Genomic DNA, 17,180 nt, shown 5'->3' on the forward strand with positions numbered 1-17,180 from the left:
ACAAATGTGGAGTTGTGGAGACTGCAGAGAAGAGCTGTAACTTCCAGACTGCTCTACAGCTCAGGGGGAAAAGGGCTGCAGGCTGTAAGCGCGGTGAAACTACCGCTCTGTGATACATCCCAAACGAAGCGGTGTACACCCAGTAATTACCCCAGGTACTGCTAATTCTGTCTGCAGCAAGTATCGGTGTATTTTGTTTCATGGAAGACTTGTTGCCAATCTGTCAATGGCCACATACAGAAAGCAATTTATACAATAAATAAACAAAAAAACCCCAAACCTCAGGTCCTTGGAAATATCTTCGGTTATCTCAAACCTTTGACAAATGGTTAGAGGGGCTGGAAGAGCTTAGTGTCTCTGCCCCACTTGTGTAAGTAGCTTTGTCCTCTGACAACTTATTCATTTCACTGAGTCCAAGAAGAGACGGTCTAGATACATCTTTATTTTCTGCCTGTTAACTCTTCCATGCATGCTGCCAACCTTAGCATTAGCTTTCAACTTTATGGCTGACCCATTAAATACTGGATGAAACACATCTTATCAGCTTGCATTACATTTTGAACTTAATAAATAGGAAAGGTATTACACAGATTCTGTCTGACCATCTGGAGGAACAATGTTCTTTACCTCAACGAATGGCTATGTAATCCTCTCATATACAGTTGGGTTTTATTCTATTAAAATATAATGAGAAAAGACTACTATACCATTATGTGGTGGAGCTAAATGGGATTTTTAGAATAATCGATGAAAGATGAATAAAAAAGATAAAGGTTTTCTTCAAAGAAAAAGAAAGAAAATTGTCTCCTTGGGATTAAAGTATTGTAGAACCAAATTATTATAACATGATCTTTACTCACTAAAAATACCCCAATTTCATTTCCATAAATCTTTCCATTAAGAATCAAATTAAGTATTTTTTGTCATTTAAAAAAATGTGAAGCATTAAATGAAACGCTGTGCTGTAAACAGAGGATGCTGCGGGGTTCCTGCCTGCTGCAGGGTCAGGTCTTTCCATCCAGCCGGTGGCATTGAGGGCTGTGTCTGTGGGGTGCCCTAAAATGCAAAACAGAGGTTTGCTGCTGCAAATGCCCCCGCGAAGCCCCCAGCCAAGTGGGAAGATCTTGCAGTGGGTCGGTCTCCTCCAAGTGGGTGGCACTGGCTGGGGACATGGCAGCTCGTGCTGTGTGGGTCCTGCTGGTCTCGGGGGCTGGAGGACGCGGTGTTTTCCAGCAAAAGCCTTCCTGGCCACACCGCACGCATGAGAAAGGGCCTCATTCGCTTAGCTCAGTGTAAAGCCAAACGAAATTGTCGATGCAAAGATTTTCTGCCGACACCACTGAGGCTGCATTTGCATTCCCCTTTCAGAAGACACTAGAAACGTTAAGTCTGATAGCCAAGTGAAAGCTGTGAGGTGCTTTGCGTGAGATCTGGACAGGTTGTACGTGCCCAGCTCCAGCATGGTGACACCAAAAGTCGTTTCCCAGCTGCCACCACATCCTGAAGGTGCCCAAGGTCTGTGAGTGGCCTCCTGGTGTGAGACAGTCGTTTGAGTGGTCCTTCAGCAGTGTGCTAAAACTGAGGCACTGCTGGGTTCGATGTTTGGGCAGACATACAGCGTTCCCCAGATGGGGGATGTGTGGTTCTTCAAGCCCCAAACTCCAAGGTGCTCCGTTATCCTTGGGCTTTCTCCTCCGTGCAGACCAGGTCTGGGCAGGCACAGGTCCGCTCTTTGCAGTGCTGCTGTTTATTTGTAAGGGGGCACACTAAATCCCAGCAATTAGTGAACAATTGCTTTAGGGTTTATTTCTCAGCAGGAGCAGAATATATTTCAGCTTTCTCCCTGTATAGCTGTTGGAGGAAAATGACTCCTGCTAGTCATCACCTACCCCCCCAGCACTGCGTCGGCTGCGATGCTATCCACCTCCAATTCATCAACCAGTCAAGTTGATATAATTAGGAATCCCAAAGTCAATAATCTGATAATCTCCAGTGCACAAAGGCTTGTATGTAGGAGAAGTGATTCCAGGAAGTCTGCAACTCAGATCTGCACAGGAAAAATGCCAGATTTTAAAAAAGAAACAGGCAGAGACCTGGAGGAGAGAGTGCTTCCTAATCCTTCACTGGTGACATATTTTGGGCCATCAGCTCTGCAGTAAATGTTTTCCCGTACAGTCATTTAGTGCCTTCAAACCTTCCCTTTACAGTCTTAATAATAATGTTCAATTACTGGTTCTGCTCTATAAATAAATAATCTCAGTTTAAGGAGACACGCTGCTGGGTGAGCGATACTGGCTGCGGGGGGGATGTCTCGGGGGCCCTCGGAGCAGCACGCTCCCTCCCCGCTCTCACGCATACCACTGGCCACCGTGAGCAGGAGAAAGCGTAAAGCAATATAACATTTGGCAAACATTTTGCAGTCTCTTTATTACGGCGATCTGGACAAAGAGAAGTCTTACATCCAGAAATGATGCCAGAAAAATAGGTCTTTGTAAAACACTTTGAACATGTAAAATGACTAATAAAGACTAGGCAGTTCAAATATTTCACGTTGCTCCTTAACAGTGTCAGGAGTTCTCCTTGGCTTTCTATTTTTAGGGCAGGAGTGAGGGGTTGGGGGGGGCTCTCCAGCAAAGTGTCCAGCAGGTTCGTTCCCATTTTCCTCGCTCAGCCCCGAGTGAAAGCGTTGAAGGCCAACCCACGTAGTGAGCTGCATGTCCCTTACAGCCTGTCTTTGGCCAGCACAGCTCCAGGCGAGACCAACACAGTTTCTTTGTAAGATCTCACCATCCTGGAGAAGTGGCCAAGGAGCCCTCAGCAGAGTGGGGATCTCCTCTTTGCACTGGTGGGGGATTTGGGGTGCATGCCCAGGGCAGCTCCAAATCATCTGCCAGCAAGCTGCCAAAGTCTGCTGCTCGGGGCAGACGTGCTCCTGGGAAAAGCAAGTGGCTTATATAAAAGTTTCATCAATTTTAAATGACAGTGTTATCTTCCTAACGGGATGTTTTAGCTGTAACATGCTCTACATAAGCCTTTTAACTCGCCTTGTCAGGAACCGTTCTGCCTTCTTCTGGTGCACACAGCAAGCCTGTCGCTCAGCAGGCGTTGAGGGGAATTGTTGGAAAGCCAAACGTGGAGAAGCGATGGGAAATCATCCCATTTTTCCTTTCCGCAGCGGGATGAGTGATGTCCGAGGTCGCGTGCCGAGGCACTGCCAACTGTCTAATGCACAGCTGGGACGTCAGCTCCCCCAGGGCACCGCACGCCCCGAGCCCCCGGCCACCGAGGACAGCTGGGCTGGGAAACGAGGGGACCAGCCTTGAGTCTGAAGTCAGGATAAATAACAGCTCCTGAATACTGAATTAGGGGATCCATTGCCATTGCGTTGAAGCCTGGCATCAGAAGAAGGAGGGCTTCCAGCTGATCCTGTAATTCAGCTGATGAACCGTTGTCTGCCTGAGCTGGTGTGAGAAGCACATGCTCTGCTGGAAATCATATCGCTATTTTTTCTCAATGTGCTAAGGAGCCGACTGATCTTTAAAACGTGCTAATCTGACTTGACAGTGAAGGCTGTTTATTATTGCACAGTACCATAATAAATATAATTTCTGTTGATTAAGTTAGACTATCGGATTTACCTGATTTCCTTACAAAAATATACCAATAGTGCAGGTCAAGGCTACAAGGTCATAGAGGGAATATCCCATAACAGGAGCAGGGGATGTGTCTGAAACCATGTGGAAGAAGGGTCATCTTCCAGCCAGGCTGGACTGGACACAGGAGATGTGCATTGCTCTGGTCCGTGCCAGGGAGCTCAAATAATGTTCCTTCCTCTTCCTCCTCCCTTCGGTCTATGGCCTCATCAGGTGGGCTGGTAACTGCTTCGGTAGTGCACATGGAACGAGTGCGATGCTTGCTTGGGGTGTGATCCCACATCGACCATGGACCATTGATCCAGGCTGAGGACAGGCATTTTCCATTTCCCTGCAAGGATCCAGGTGGATGTGAAGGCACCGACCTCCCATTGCATCATCGTCAGGCCAGCACAGGGCAACACCCACTGTCACGGGAGGGACGGGGTGCGCAGGGGATGGCTGCGTTTTGCCCTGCTCCCATGCCAGTGGGCAGGAGCAGCCCGGCACAGCTACAGCAACAAAGATTTGTTGCCTCAAGGGCACAGTGTTTCTCCCGGCTGCCGCTTTTCCGGGGAAGGCAGGCGCAGCACTGGCTGTCGGGGCTGAGCCTTGAGAGGCAGCAGCCGTGCGATAACCAGAGGTAACCGCGTGCTGTGGAGATTTATCGAATATGAAGGGGAAAAGCGATATGCATGCACACTGCAGATGGGGCTAGTGCTGAGTGTGGATTTATAGGCAAAGAGTAAATAGGAACGTAGGGAAACGCTTTCCCTTTCTCCATAAACTTTTCAATTTCGGAGAGGCCAGATTCAATAAAATTATCTCACAGATGGAGGTTTTATTGAATCTGGCCCATAAAGCTCCCATTACGGGGTTTACAACTGCCATTTACACAAATCCTGCTATAATAAAATACAGCGGTGTTTACAGCATTCCTGCAACTGCCACAGAATTACAGCGTGCACAAAACACAACGAGTAAATCTTGGCTTAATGCACCAGGCACTCCACTGACAACATAAAGCAGCAAAACTTGGGAGAAGAAAAAAAAAAGGAAAAACACAGAGGTAGGAGGAGAAGTTTGCCTGGGCAAGAGGAGAGTTATGCCTGCTACTTAGCCAAGACACTCCAGGGAAATACCAGAGATTGACAGCCCTCACCCTGCTCTCCTGCAATGCAAAACATAAATATGCTTCCAAAAGGTGCTGCAAGGCCTCTGCACGCAGCTGTGGGAACCAGCCCGGCGTTACTGGCAGCTGGGTGATCCCAGCCGTTAGCAGCATCTGATCCAGCCACAGCAGAGAGCCAAGCTCAGGTTGGCTGAGCCCTTGCTGAAGTTCGGTATAAAAATCCCCAGCTGGTTTCTTCTCTCTTTCCCCACCTGCCTTGTGGATGCTGCTTGGGTGGTTGTAGCAGAGCATCTGCTGAGTAAGGATGGAAACTGCGTGGGCAGCCCTGGTGGGTTGTGGCTGGAGAGGAAGGAGGCCGAAGGGTTTGCTGAGTGAGTGAAAGCATCTGGTTAAAAGCTGAACATGGCACTAAAGGGTGAGTAAACTGTCTGAGGAATTGAGATTTCAGGTGCCTAAGTGCATCAAAGATGCTCTCAGCAGAGGAGAGGTAAAACTAGGAACTCTGGAGGAGATTCTTTTTGAGGTATAACAGCCTGAGCAGTGTTTTTGGGCATGGCACTGTGGCCTTGGTGATTAAATACATCAGCACATGTACATACTGATTTTCAATACTTGATTAAAGGAGATGTATTTCAATTGCATATCTTTCCTCTGTCTGTCACCATGCAGAGAGCTGCAGCTGAGAGATGATGGCTCTTCCTTTATGGCAGGTCTGTCTTGCACTGCAGCCCTTCAGTTGCCTCTCTATTTATCGCTGCATTAATCTTTGTGACTCCCTGTGCATCTGTAAAACACTTGCGTTTGCAACTACATTAATTAGGCCAGAAAGCAGGTCAGCACTAATTCCTCCTGTTCTTCTTAATATATTGTTTTCTGACATCACCTCGCAAATTAAACTGAGATGATTAATACTAATTTTCAGAGCTGTGCTACATGTAATGGCAGAAACCTCTTGTATTTACAGAGAAAGCGTCTCATTTAAGATGAAGGAACACTAGTCAAGTTATAGTAGAAACACTTATTTCATGGCATATATTTAACAAGTCAATTCACAGTAAAGCTCAGGTTTCCTCTTTTCAGTGAGCTCAGCATGAAGAGCTGATTCAATCAAAGTTTTTATCAACTTTCCTTATTGTTGGGCATGTAAATACCTTTGCAAATCTATCGTTGGTGATATGCCCTGGTCATATTGGAAGTGAGTAGCAGGGTGGGAACTTGCATTATTCTCCTGTTATTCTCTGCGCTCCATTGTGCTCAGCACATCACTTTGCAGCCGGGGAGGTCCTCCCTGCCCCAGTGCTCAGGACTTGCCCCTGTAACCTGGCAGTGTCTCGGGAAAAGATGCATATGCAAAGCTGAAGTCCAAGGAGGCTGCTGAAATGCCTGGCTTTGCTCATGCTGTGAAGTGGGAGAACTCAGATTAATGGCATGTTTTGCAGAGCTTTGTGCAGGAAGGATAGGTCTAAAATAGAAAAAATAGACCTATTTTTTTCTATTATATTCCCGTATTGCTTTTACTGAATCATTCAGTCCTTTATTTTGCTATTACATCTGCTTGCTGTGTAATTTTTCAGTGTCCAAGAACATGTTTTCTTTTCCAGATGCGTGCACTGTTTGTTTCCTCTGGGTTGCTGACTTTTAGCTTATTTAATTGTGACTGGGATCAGGGGTTTACTTGTCATTTTCCATATCTGCCAAACTGTAGATCTTAGAGTAACTGCTAAAGCTGATGGAGCTACTTCAGATCTATAGTGATATGATCAACAAAATCTAGCTTGTCCTTTAATTTAAATTACAAGTGCATAAATAAGCTGTCTCTGCTTACACTCGGTGTCTTCCAAGGAAGCCTACCTCGATGATGTTTTAAGACATCCATGCCTGTTTCCAGTTGTTCTATCTGACCCCCTGATATAAATGCTGATGTGTCTCTCTGGCCTGCACACTCCCTCCTTTAGCTTTTTCTCCTGGACAATTAAGATGTGATATGGATTTGCATCAGAACCACCCAAGCTCTTTGTTCCTGTCTTGTTTGCCTGAGCTTATCTGAAGTCTTGATTTTTTCTGTTTTGCTGAGTGCACCTCTATCTTGGGTTATGGTAGTGATTTAGGAAAAAGAATTAACTATTGTATTTGTTCCAAGTCATACAAGAAATGGAAGAGGGGCAGCACAATTCTGTGTATTGCTATGGAATGGCATGGTGTGCACATGAACTCTCTTGGTCTACTATTGCTACTCCTGGTTGCTCCTTATAAATATTTCTGCCAGTGTTGTATTTGGGTTAAGACTGACTCATTACGGTCAGTCAATATTCACCCTTCTCTTGTCCAAGTTTGCCTGTCAGTGGGATGATTTAAATCCCACAGCCTGGGCTGTGAATTCCAAATGGGGTTTGAGACAGGAGCAAATGGCTGAGATGTCTGGCACAGACAAATGGTGATGTTTCTGTCTGTGTGTGGCAACAGACCTTCAAGTTTTGTGGTTCTTTGTATCGGCTTTTGGGAAGGGTGCAGGAGTAATCTGGCAATGCTTTGAAAGCACGGAGTGATGGATAACCTGATCCGAGGGGGCCAGTGCTGCAGCGAGAGCTGCTGCGTGGATTTGCTTGTGGTGGTTGCTGAAACGAAATAAAATAAAACTGTTGTTTGTTTTTGACAGCTTTTTGCAATCTTTGCATTTGCAACATGCGGTGGGTACTCTGGAGGACTGCGCCTCAGTGTGGACTGTGCAAACAAGTCAGAGAGTGACCTCAACATTGACATAGCCTTTGCCTACCCCTTCAGGTAACCCGGTTTGGTTCGTGGCGGTTTGTTTGCAGGGAGGCAGGCATTGGGGGCTAACGTGAAGCCCATTTTCAGTGGGGTTTTCCATTATTTCTAGCAGCTTTTGCTAGAAGCGCCAATCTGGGGCTCCTGAATTCTCCTCACGATGTTGTTTAGGCTCTGGGTGTTCAGGAGGAATGAATTTGGCTACAGCTGGTATGGATGGGGCAGTGGGCACTGCTGGGGAATGGGAGCTCAGTGAAGAGGACAGAAGTTGTGGACATGGTGAGCCCCATAATGTCAGGACAGCTCCGGGGTGGAAAGTGGTAGGCAAGGAAAAAGAACAAAAATTCATCAGCCCAAGGAAAAAAGGGGATAAAGTAGCCATTAACTGTGATGTGGCCATTAACTAAGCTGCAAATGAGGGAGGATTCCCAATCACTGGAGGAGTAGCAAGGACCTGGAAGAGCCACTCTGTGGGGAAGGGGAAGCAAAAGACAAAACAAGTTTGAACTAGAATTTTGAAATGCTTTTGAAAATTCTACTAATTGCCTGTCTGCATCTCTTGGTGCCAGAATACTTGAACCTTGGGACCTAGTGACTTAGGAAAACATTTTATTTTGTTTAAGTATGTCTGAAAGCTGTAGTTAGATTAAATATATATATATAAACGTTCATGCCATTTAGGATCCTGTTTCAAAAGAACATCCAGTCTTCTCTTTAAAGATGTCAAGTCCACTCTAGAAACCTTTCACTTCTGTATAAGTGATTTCTTTAAGGAATTGAGATGATTAAGAAAAGAATGCATAATCCAATCTCAAGCCTAGTACACTATGACTCAAATTATCTTGCTTCCTTGGGAAATCACATGCTGTTGTGCTTATGATTGCTATGCACAGACCAGAGGTAATAGCATCTACTTTAACGTGTTCTAAAATACAGCATCTTTCAAACAGTGGAAACTGAATTTGATTCCTTGAACTGTTGTTCTTCCTTGACACACGTTTATTACTCCAAAGAGGCACATTGCCTGGTATTACAAATGTGTAGGGGTTTTTGTCTTGAACTTGTCTGCATTTTCTTTCATTTCTAGTTAGTATGCATGAGAGATTGTGAAAATTGAGTTATGTGAACTTGTAATGTGATTTTCTTCCAAATAGGTCATTTCTCTAGCATTTGTTACAGAATACAACCTACAGTAAAGTGCTTTTAATTTGCATCATTATAAAATAGTACTTTATATATAAAGTTTATAAAACAGAGATGTAGCCAGTAAGTATCTCCTGGTGATTTACCAGGCATGTCAACCATTGCTTTTGGAAGGATGTGGCTGGATCTGCAATGTCCCACAGTCTTGCTTATTAGGAAACTGGAAATATTGCTGGGTAACTGTAGCATTCCAACATGTTGGAAAGATGATGCAAAATAGGGTTTATTTGCAGAAATGATGCAACTGAGGCTGTAGCTGGCCCTTGAACTGTCTATGTGGCTCCCAGCTGTGGCTAGGAGTGCTTGGAGCACTGGGATATCAGGAGGAGCCTGCACCTGAAGATTGGGTGCATGGCATGTACAGTGGGATGGCTGGCCACATGAATCATAGAACAGTTTGGGTTGGAAGGGACCTTAAACCCCATCTAGTTCCAACCCCCCTGCCATGGGCAGGCACACCCTCCACTAGCCCAGGTTGCCCAAAGCCCCATCCAACCTGGCCTTGGACACTTCCAGGGATGGGACATCCACAGCTTCTCTGGGCAACCTGTGCCAGTGCCTCACCACCCTCACAGGGAACAATTTCTTCCTAATATCTAATCTAAATCTACCCTCCTTCAGCTTAAGGCCATTACCCCTTGTCCTATCACTCCATGCCCTTGTAAACAGTTGTGGTGGGTTGACCCTGGCTGAGGGCCAGGTGCCCACCAGAGCCGCTCTATCACTGCCCTCTTTCATTAGACAGGGGAGAAAAGGTATAATGAAAGAAAACGTACGGGTCGAGATAAGGACAGGGAGAGATCATTCTCTAATTATCATCATGAGCAAAACAGACCGAACTTAGAGAGGGAATTCATCTTATTTATTACTAAGCAAAACAGAGTAGAGGAATGAGAAATAAAGCCAAATCTTAAAAACACCTCCCCCCACCCCTCCCATCTTCCCGGGCTCAACTTCACTCCCGGCTTCAACCTCCGCCCCCCCCAGCGGCACAGGGGGACGGGGAGTGGGGGTTACGGTCAGTTCATCACACGGTGTTTCTGCCGCTTCTTCATCCTCAGGGGGAGGACTCCTCTCATCATTCCCCTGCTCCAGCATGGAGTCCCTCTCATGGGAGACAGTCCTTCACGGCCTTCTCCAACGTGAGTCTCCTCCACGGGGTGCAGACCTTCAGGAGCAAACTGCTCCAGCGTGGGTCCCCCACGGGGTCACAAGTCCTGTCAGCAAACCTGCTCTGGCGTGGGCTCCTCTCTCCACGGATCCACAGGTCCTGCCAGGAGCTTGCTCCAACGCGGGCTTCCCACGGGGTCACAGCCTCCTTCAGGTGTCTCCACCTGCTCCAGCGTGGGGTCCTCCACGGGCTGCAGGTGGAATCTCTACACCCCCTCATCCTCCCTCCATGGGCTGCAGGGGAACAGCCTGCTTCACCATGGTCTTCACCACGGGCTGCAGGGGAATCTTGCTCCGGCGCCTGGAGCACCTCCTCCCCCTCCTTCTTCACTGACCTTGGTGTCTGCAGATGTTCTTACATCTTCTCCCTCCTCTCTCTGGCTGCAAAAGCGCTCTCTAACTGTTTTTGTCTTTCTTAAATATGTTATCCCAGAGGCGCTGATTGGCTTGGCCTTGGCCAGCGGCGGGTCCGTCTTGGAGCCGGCTGGCATTGGCTCTGTCAGACACAGGGGAAGCTTCTAGCAGCTTCTCACAGAAGCCACCCCTGTAGCCCCCCCGCTACCAAAACCTTGCCACGCAAAACCAACACAACAGTCCTTTTCCAGCTTTCTTGTAGGCCCCTTCAGGTACTAGAAGGTGCTATAAGTTCTCCCCGGAGCCTTCTCCTCTCCAGGCTAACCAGCCCTGACTCAGCCTGTCTTCATAGGAGAGATGCTCCAGCCCTCTTGTCATCTTCATGGCCTCCTCTGGACTTGCTCCAACAGGTCCATGTCCTTCTTGTAGTGGGGACTGCAGAGCTGGATGCAGTACTCCAGGTGGGGTCTCATGAGAGCAGAGTAGAGGGGCAGAATCACCTCTCTTGACCTGCTGGTCACACTTTTGATGCAGCCCAGGATATGGTTGGCTTTCTGGGCTGCAAGCATGCATTGCTGGGTTATATTGATCATCAACCAACACTCCCAAGTCCTTCTCAGGGCTGCTCTCAATCCATTCTCTGCCCAGCCTGTAGTTGTGTTTGGGATTGCCCTGACCCATGTGCAGGAAATATACCTGTAATTTGCAGGTGAGAAGGGAGGTGACACTTAGCCAGCTGGTGTTCTGGGAGAAGCATGAAGATGCTAACTTTCTATGCAATTTGGAGCTTTGCATGCAAACCTGCAGAAAGTTTCCAAAAATGTACAGACTATGTGGGGTAGCAGATATGTGCCTGGAAAATCTGGCCTGGTGCTACCTGTGGAATTTGGTGTCATTTTACTGTTTAATCTAAATATTCCTGTGACTTCCTCATGAATTTGCTCTTTCTGCTGTTCTCCAACGCTCATTTCACAGAATGGAGAGGGGATGCTCTAAAAACAGACGTGAGCTTAGTTGGGCAGGTAGTATTTCATATTGGAGCAGCTGATACCTTTGGAAAAAGCAGACACCTTTTAAGTTCAGGCTCCCTCATCAAGACTGTGATTCTGAAGCTTATCTGCCTGCATGGACATGTAGGCTTTGTATAGGTAGGATGAGTTTCCCACCAGCTGTCTTGCATCCAGGTCTTAATAAGTCCATATTCAGGTGGCATTTTCTTTTCAAATGCCTTCAGTGTTCTGATTATTGGCTGACAGCTGGGGGAGGTGTAGGTGGAAGGAGAGATCTGCTGAGCATCTGACATTGCAGTACTGTTGTGGCTGTCAGCAGTGGCACTTAAGCAGGTGAATACCTGAGTGCTGCTTTTTGAGCTGTGGCTTCCAGCATGACTTGGAATAAAGCAACCCATGCAGCTGTCTCTCAGCTGCTTTCATTCCTGTTGCTATGAGCTTGAAGTTTTGTTTTCTTCTAGAAGCTGAACTGCTAGACCTTAGCTAGTTGATCACTAAGTGTCAAGAGCTTTAAGCAAGTAAACAAAATTGTAAAGCTCAACAGGACTGCTTGGCAAAGCAAGAGGACTTGGATGTTTTGGAAATTAGATTGAAGGAGCCTGAAAATGTTCCCATTAAAGCAAGACTAGAACAGGGAGTTTTCCAGACTGAAAGGGAAGGCACTTGTGACCATGTGCTGCTGGGGCCCATCACCTTAAAGAAAGGCAGGATGCAGGAGGGCAAAACCAGTGCTGATGGGGTCTGGGGATGTGTGATTAAAACATACCGATTTCCAAGCTGACTTCAAACCAGTGATTCACATAGCCCCAGGCAAGTCCTGACTGTACTGAAGAAGCATTGTACTCCACAGCAGGTAGCTCCAGATGCTCCTGCAAACCAAGGAGCATCTTCATACCCTTTTAATGAGATTTTTCTCAGCCCCAACTTACAAGTTGCGAAAGTCTCCAGCAAACAATGGAAATGAATTCAAGACAAATTATTAGTTCCAGTGGATGGGGAGTTTGAAGGATACAGTTTAAAAAATCAAGAAAGAATTAATATTAGTTTAAAGGTCTGGTAAGATGATAGTTGTGCTTGGCTCCTGCATTATCATACTGCTGTTGTAACTCTGGCAGCAGGAACTTGTGGAGCACAAAAAAATTCCCCCAATGAACCCTGGCACAAGGTGGTTGGTTCTCATTTCTGCCAGAATAGCATTCTCTCCCCAGTTTAATTCTGGACCTGGATTCATTTGCCCTTTGAAAAGGAAGAAGCGAGGAAGTACAGATAAGTATGCTAATCACTCAAGTTCAAATATGGAAAAGACTTCTCTGGTTCTGCACTAGCAGTTTTTCTCAGCATTAGGATCTGTGCTTGGTACAGAATCTATTCCAAATTTGGCACACATTAGGGTGTTCATCAACTTGACCCTCACCCCAGTAATGATTCTTTGAGTGTGTGAGGGGGAATCAGCATCTTGGAATGATTTTTTACTCTCACAGTCCATCACCCTTTCAGATTAGATTTGTCACTCATCCAAGTGCCCTGAAGCAATATTTTTTCTGTAATAAGGGTCCTGGTGAAGGTCCTATTTGTTTATTTCTATTATTTTTGGATTCCAGCAACGTTTTTATCATTTACTTTGCTATTCATTTGTCTTACTTTGATAGTAAGTGGTTGAATAGACAGCTACTGTGCACATATTTGTTGCTGATATTCATTGTTTTAAGGTGCTTTTTAACCAGTCCTCCTAAAGCAAATTTTTTTGTTTGTCAGCTGAGTTGTCAGGCTTGACTTACTGAGTCTGTACTGAAGATTTTTTGCTACATAATTGTTCATGTCACAGACTTAATGTTTTTCTTGTAACTGGCAGAGTTGCACTGAAATGTTTGGGCTTCAGCTACTGATTTAAATGAAACTTTGCATAGCAGAAGTGCTCTCATGATGCTGTGCTGTGCAGACAGGCAGCACACTGCCAGCCAGGGATGTTATCTGCTAATATCATCACCTGTTGCTTTGTGGTTATCTCACTTCTGCAAATCCCTGTCCTGACCAAGGGAGGAATGCTTTGCTCAAGCCTGGCTGTGGGGTGATGCTGCACAGGGCTGGTGGCAGGGGTGAGCACCGGGAGCGGAGGGGTTGGGCTGCACAGGTCTGCAGTGCCATGGGAAGGGAGGAGCATTTCAATACAATCCCGTAAGTGTGCTGTCTGTTAAGTCTTGAGGCAGATCCTGAACTAAAATCTCTTTGCCGTTAGCTTTCAAAGGTGCTTTAGCCCAGCTACATACATAGCGTATCCCCAAGTTAAATGCTGCATGGGAATTTGTTTGCAGTATATCTTGCCTTTTCTTGTGGCATTCATCCTGCAAGCTACTTGGAAAACATTGGCCGAGAGGATCACATGATTAAATTTTAAACAGTCTCACCTAAGCCAATGGTTAAGGTAAGTATGTGCGTAGGTGTTAGGAGAATTGAGCCATAGTTACTAGTGGGACAGACTGGGATTGCCTGGTGGTGCTAACATGAGAGCCTGATGAAAAGATATGTCTGTGCACATCTTTGTCACAGCAGTGAGCAAAACAAATGTTTTCCCTTTTATTTTAAATAACCTATTAGTATTGTTCCAGTGTGCTAGTAAAGCTGCCTGGAAGTAATCCTTGCTTGTGATAGAAAAGGAAATTGTATTTTATGGGAGCTCTTCATTCACTCTCTAAGCATCTCATTTGAATAAAGACATTCTCATTGAGCATCCTTTAAAGTCTATGCCTCATCTGCATGCCATGGGTAGGCTAGTCTTTCATTTGGAATATGACAGCCAGATCTAAATTGTCTACTTAGAAGCCACAGATGATAATTAAGAAAAAAAGTATCTTTGTGCTTTGCAACTATCTTTCTTTGGAAAAAGCCTCTGTTAATATTAACATACTTCTGTGCCAGAGTGTACTAGCTTTCTTTTTTTGTTATCCATTTGCAGTAAATCTTCCTTTAGAATTCAGTGGAAAACATTTTGGCCAAAAGGTTATAAATTACAGCTGGCAGACCAGGAGCTGCTGATAAATAGGAAGTCTTTAAACTAAGTAGTTGCCTGCAACGCTGACTTTCAGGCAGTTATGGCAGGCTCTCCTCCCAGCTGCCTTGGACTGCCAGAACAGTTGAGGGCAGGAGATAGGAAGGAATAAAGTCATCTAGTTAGTTAAACTCCCTAAGGTTCATGTTTTATTTTGCATGTCTTCATTACACAGAAGATGCCCCTTCTGCAAAGGTAAATTATGGCCTCGTAATGCTTCTGTGGGTAGACGGAAGCAAAGGCAAGCCAGCAGAAGTTGCATTAGTTCAGGCATGCTCTGTGCCAAAATGTAGATGTCCCAGTTCCCAGGTGGACTTGGCAGAGCTCCTGGGAAGGTGAGAGGCACTGGTTAAACTCTGCATGACCCGTTCCAGCTTAATGAATGGAGAAATCTACATCCTGGAACTCCTTAAATCAAAACTTGGTGCCTTTTGAAAAGCTGTGCTTTTGCACAAACAGGAGTTGCAGGGATGGTTGGGTGAAGTTCAGCAGTGAAGAGCACAAGCTGTGTGGTTGCAATGGTCCCTTCTGGCTCTGACATCAGTTGGTCCAGGAAAGATGCATCAATTTAGTCCCTTTTCTTGCCAAACAGACCACCTCATCTAGCACTGAACTGACAAGGAAAGGCATTCAACAATACATTGGTGAAGCTGGACGTTTTCATCGATACTCTGATTATATAAACTGGCTCTTTAGGATGGGCACGAAGGGCTTGGTCATGGTTTTATCTTCCACAACAGTTTCAAACCCTGGTCTCAGCAGTGCTTCTTGTACCTAATTGTGGCCTCTTGTTGAATAGGTTTGCCTAACAAGGACTTCTAGGTTTTAACTACTGTTAGTGGAAACTGAAAATTATGTGAGTGAGGAGCCTAATGTTGCATCCTGCTGAGCAAAATTCAGGAAATAAATCCTTCAGAATATGGATATCTCTAATTGTGACACCTTCACAAAATTCTATGTTTAATGTGATGTAACAATGCAAAGCAGACTGAAGCATTAAGATGTGTATTTAACTGGGAAATATATGTGTTATTTTTTAGCTGTGATTTGTACATTCTGATAATTTATAGGGCTGTCCAGAAAATTGCAGCTATATTTTTTAAAGTCTTTTTCCACTGGAAACATAGTAAAAATTTTATTCCATGGTGATATGAATGCAAGAACTTTCTGAGCTATTTAAAGTTTGGCCCCAGCACATGGCTTCACTGGAAGTGGAGGCATCAGACACCTTGATCAAGTCTTTGTACCCAAGCAAGTCCATAAGCAACCTGAACATGGATTTTGCATAGCCCAGCTGAGCGCTGTAGTCAATGACCTATTGGCTTAGAGCTGTTTGCTCTTACATGGTCTCCTGGGCCAGGGAAAAGGTGATTCAGGTCTGCAGAATAAATATATTTCTTTTCAGATTTGAATGAACATAGTTTTTATTAGGAAAGAATATTTCACACTTTTGTAACCAGCTCTAGTTATTATTAGAGAGTGAATGCCATTAGTCAGAGCCCTGATGTGATTTTTGTTTACTTGTGCGTGGCTACAAAACTACTGAAGTAATTAAAATCTGCAAATCGGTGTTCTTCAGTGTCCACGGGTCTTCAAGGACCACACTGGCTCTGGGAATACTGTTTTTGTTTTTTCTCTCTGTTCCTGCAAGTTATGTGGGATATTTTAATTTTTTACACTAAGAGGATAGTAGAATGGGAGAAAATGTCTGTGCTTTTGAACTTGGACAAGCCATGGTCTGCAGTAGTGGCTGGCTGTGAGCACACTGTAGAATTTAATTTCTGTTGTCAGTGAGTTTGAAATCATTGCTGGTCTGATTAAAACAGATAAAAATAAGGATGACTTTGTGGCTTTTCTAGTTTTGAGTGCCTCTTCCTGACCCCAATTAGTCTTCAAAACCAACTTTGTAGAAATCTTCAAGATTGGCAATTTGGCCAAAGCGTGGTTATTACTGGCAGTTTGCACTTTTGTTTGAACTGTGGAGAAATACAAGTACCCTTTTCCCAGCAGTGATGGACTGGGAGATGCTGCCAGTGACTTGATGCTTTGTTCCTGCATGAGATCTATAGAAAACCACTAGGTATCTGATACAGCCACATCTTCAACTTCTTTGAGGCTGATCTGCAGTGCATGTGGTCCTTAGCACAGCTGATGCACTGTCATATGAAGGAAGAGATCATCCACCGCCCCCACAATTTGCTAGCTGATCTGAATGGCTTAGCTTCTGTGCCAAACTATTTTGTACGCAGCCAAGAAGCCACAGCCCAAGGGTGGCTACATGAGTGGAAAAGTCTTTGCTCATTCATTTGCTGTTGGTGTGTTGGGCCGTGCACAATGATACACTGCTTGAGTAGGTCAGAGAAGGAGGTCTGGCTGCCAATATTTGTAAAACTGTGAAGTCCCCGGTCTGTTGCACAACCAGGGAGAAGCTGTTGCTCCAGCCAGCAGGCTTGTCACGGGGCAGTAGCTTTGCAGACAAGATGACTTTTTCAGATGTTGAGGTCTTCTCAGTTGCTGCTATACTCAGTGTTCTCCAGCTTCTACTTTGTAGTTTTTAATACCTTAAAACTTGAAGCAAACACATCCTTGAACGCTGAACTGGGGCCATAGAGGAGGCTTGCCTAGCAGCTCTTCAGACTGGTCAGTTGTTGTCTTCTCTCACGAATGTCCATGCACAAACATTGCATGAACACAGAGCTTGTGGGCACACAGCTGGCTGGGGAGTAAATGGGAAGGAAAGTGGTAGCAACTTTTCTGAAGATGGTGTCTGTAGAGAAGGGAGAATGCTGCTGCTTACATCTTTGTTAAATTGTAGAAGCTCTTCTTCTGGCACCCAAAACTAATTGGATTCTTGATGAATTTGGATG

The 17,180-nt window shown here is 45.4% G+C and overlaps 1 protein-coding gene across 2 annotated transcripts in view; it reads left to right on the forward strand.

The window, feature by feature from the left end:
- Nucleotides 1-17,180, forward strand: part of SYNPR (synaptoporin) — a 110,877-nt gene that overhangs the window by 72,118 nt on the left and 21,579 nt on the right. For both annotated transcript variants that reach the window (XM_075762337.1, XM_075762336.1), the window contains one exon: nt 7,421-7,545. In XM_075762337.1, the coding sequence (XP_075618452.1) occupies nt 7,421-7,545 (125 nt within the window). The remainder of the gene's footprint in view (nt 1-7,420; nt 7,546-17,180) is intronic.

This window comes from Balearica regulorum, chromosome 10, assembly GCF_011004875.1.
Source record: "Balearica regulorum gibbericeps isolate bBalReg1 chromosome 10, bBalReg1.pri, whole genome shotgun sequence".
Taxonomy (NCBI): domain Eukaryota; kingdom Metazoa; phylum Chordata; class Aves; order Gruiformes; family Gruidae; genus Balearica; species Balearica regulorum.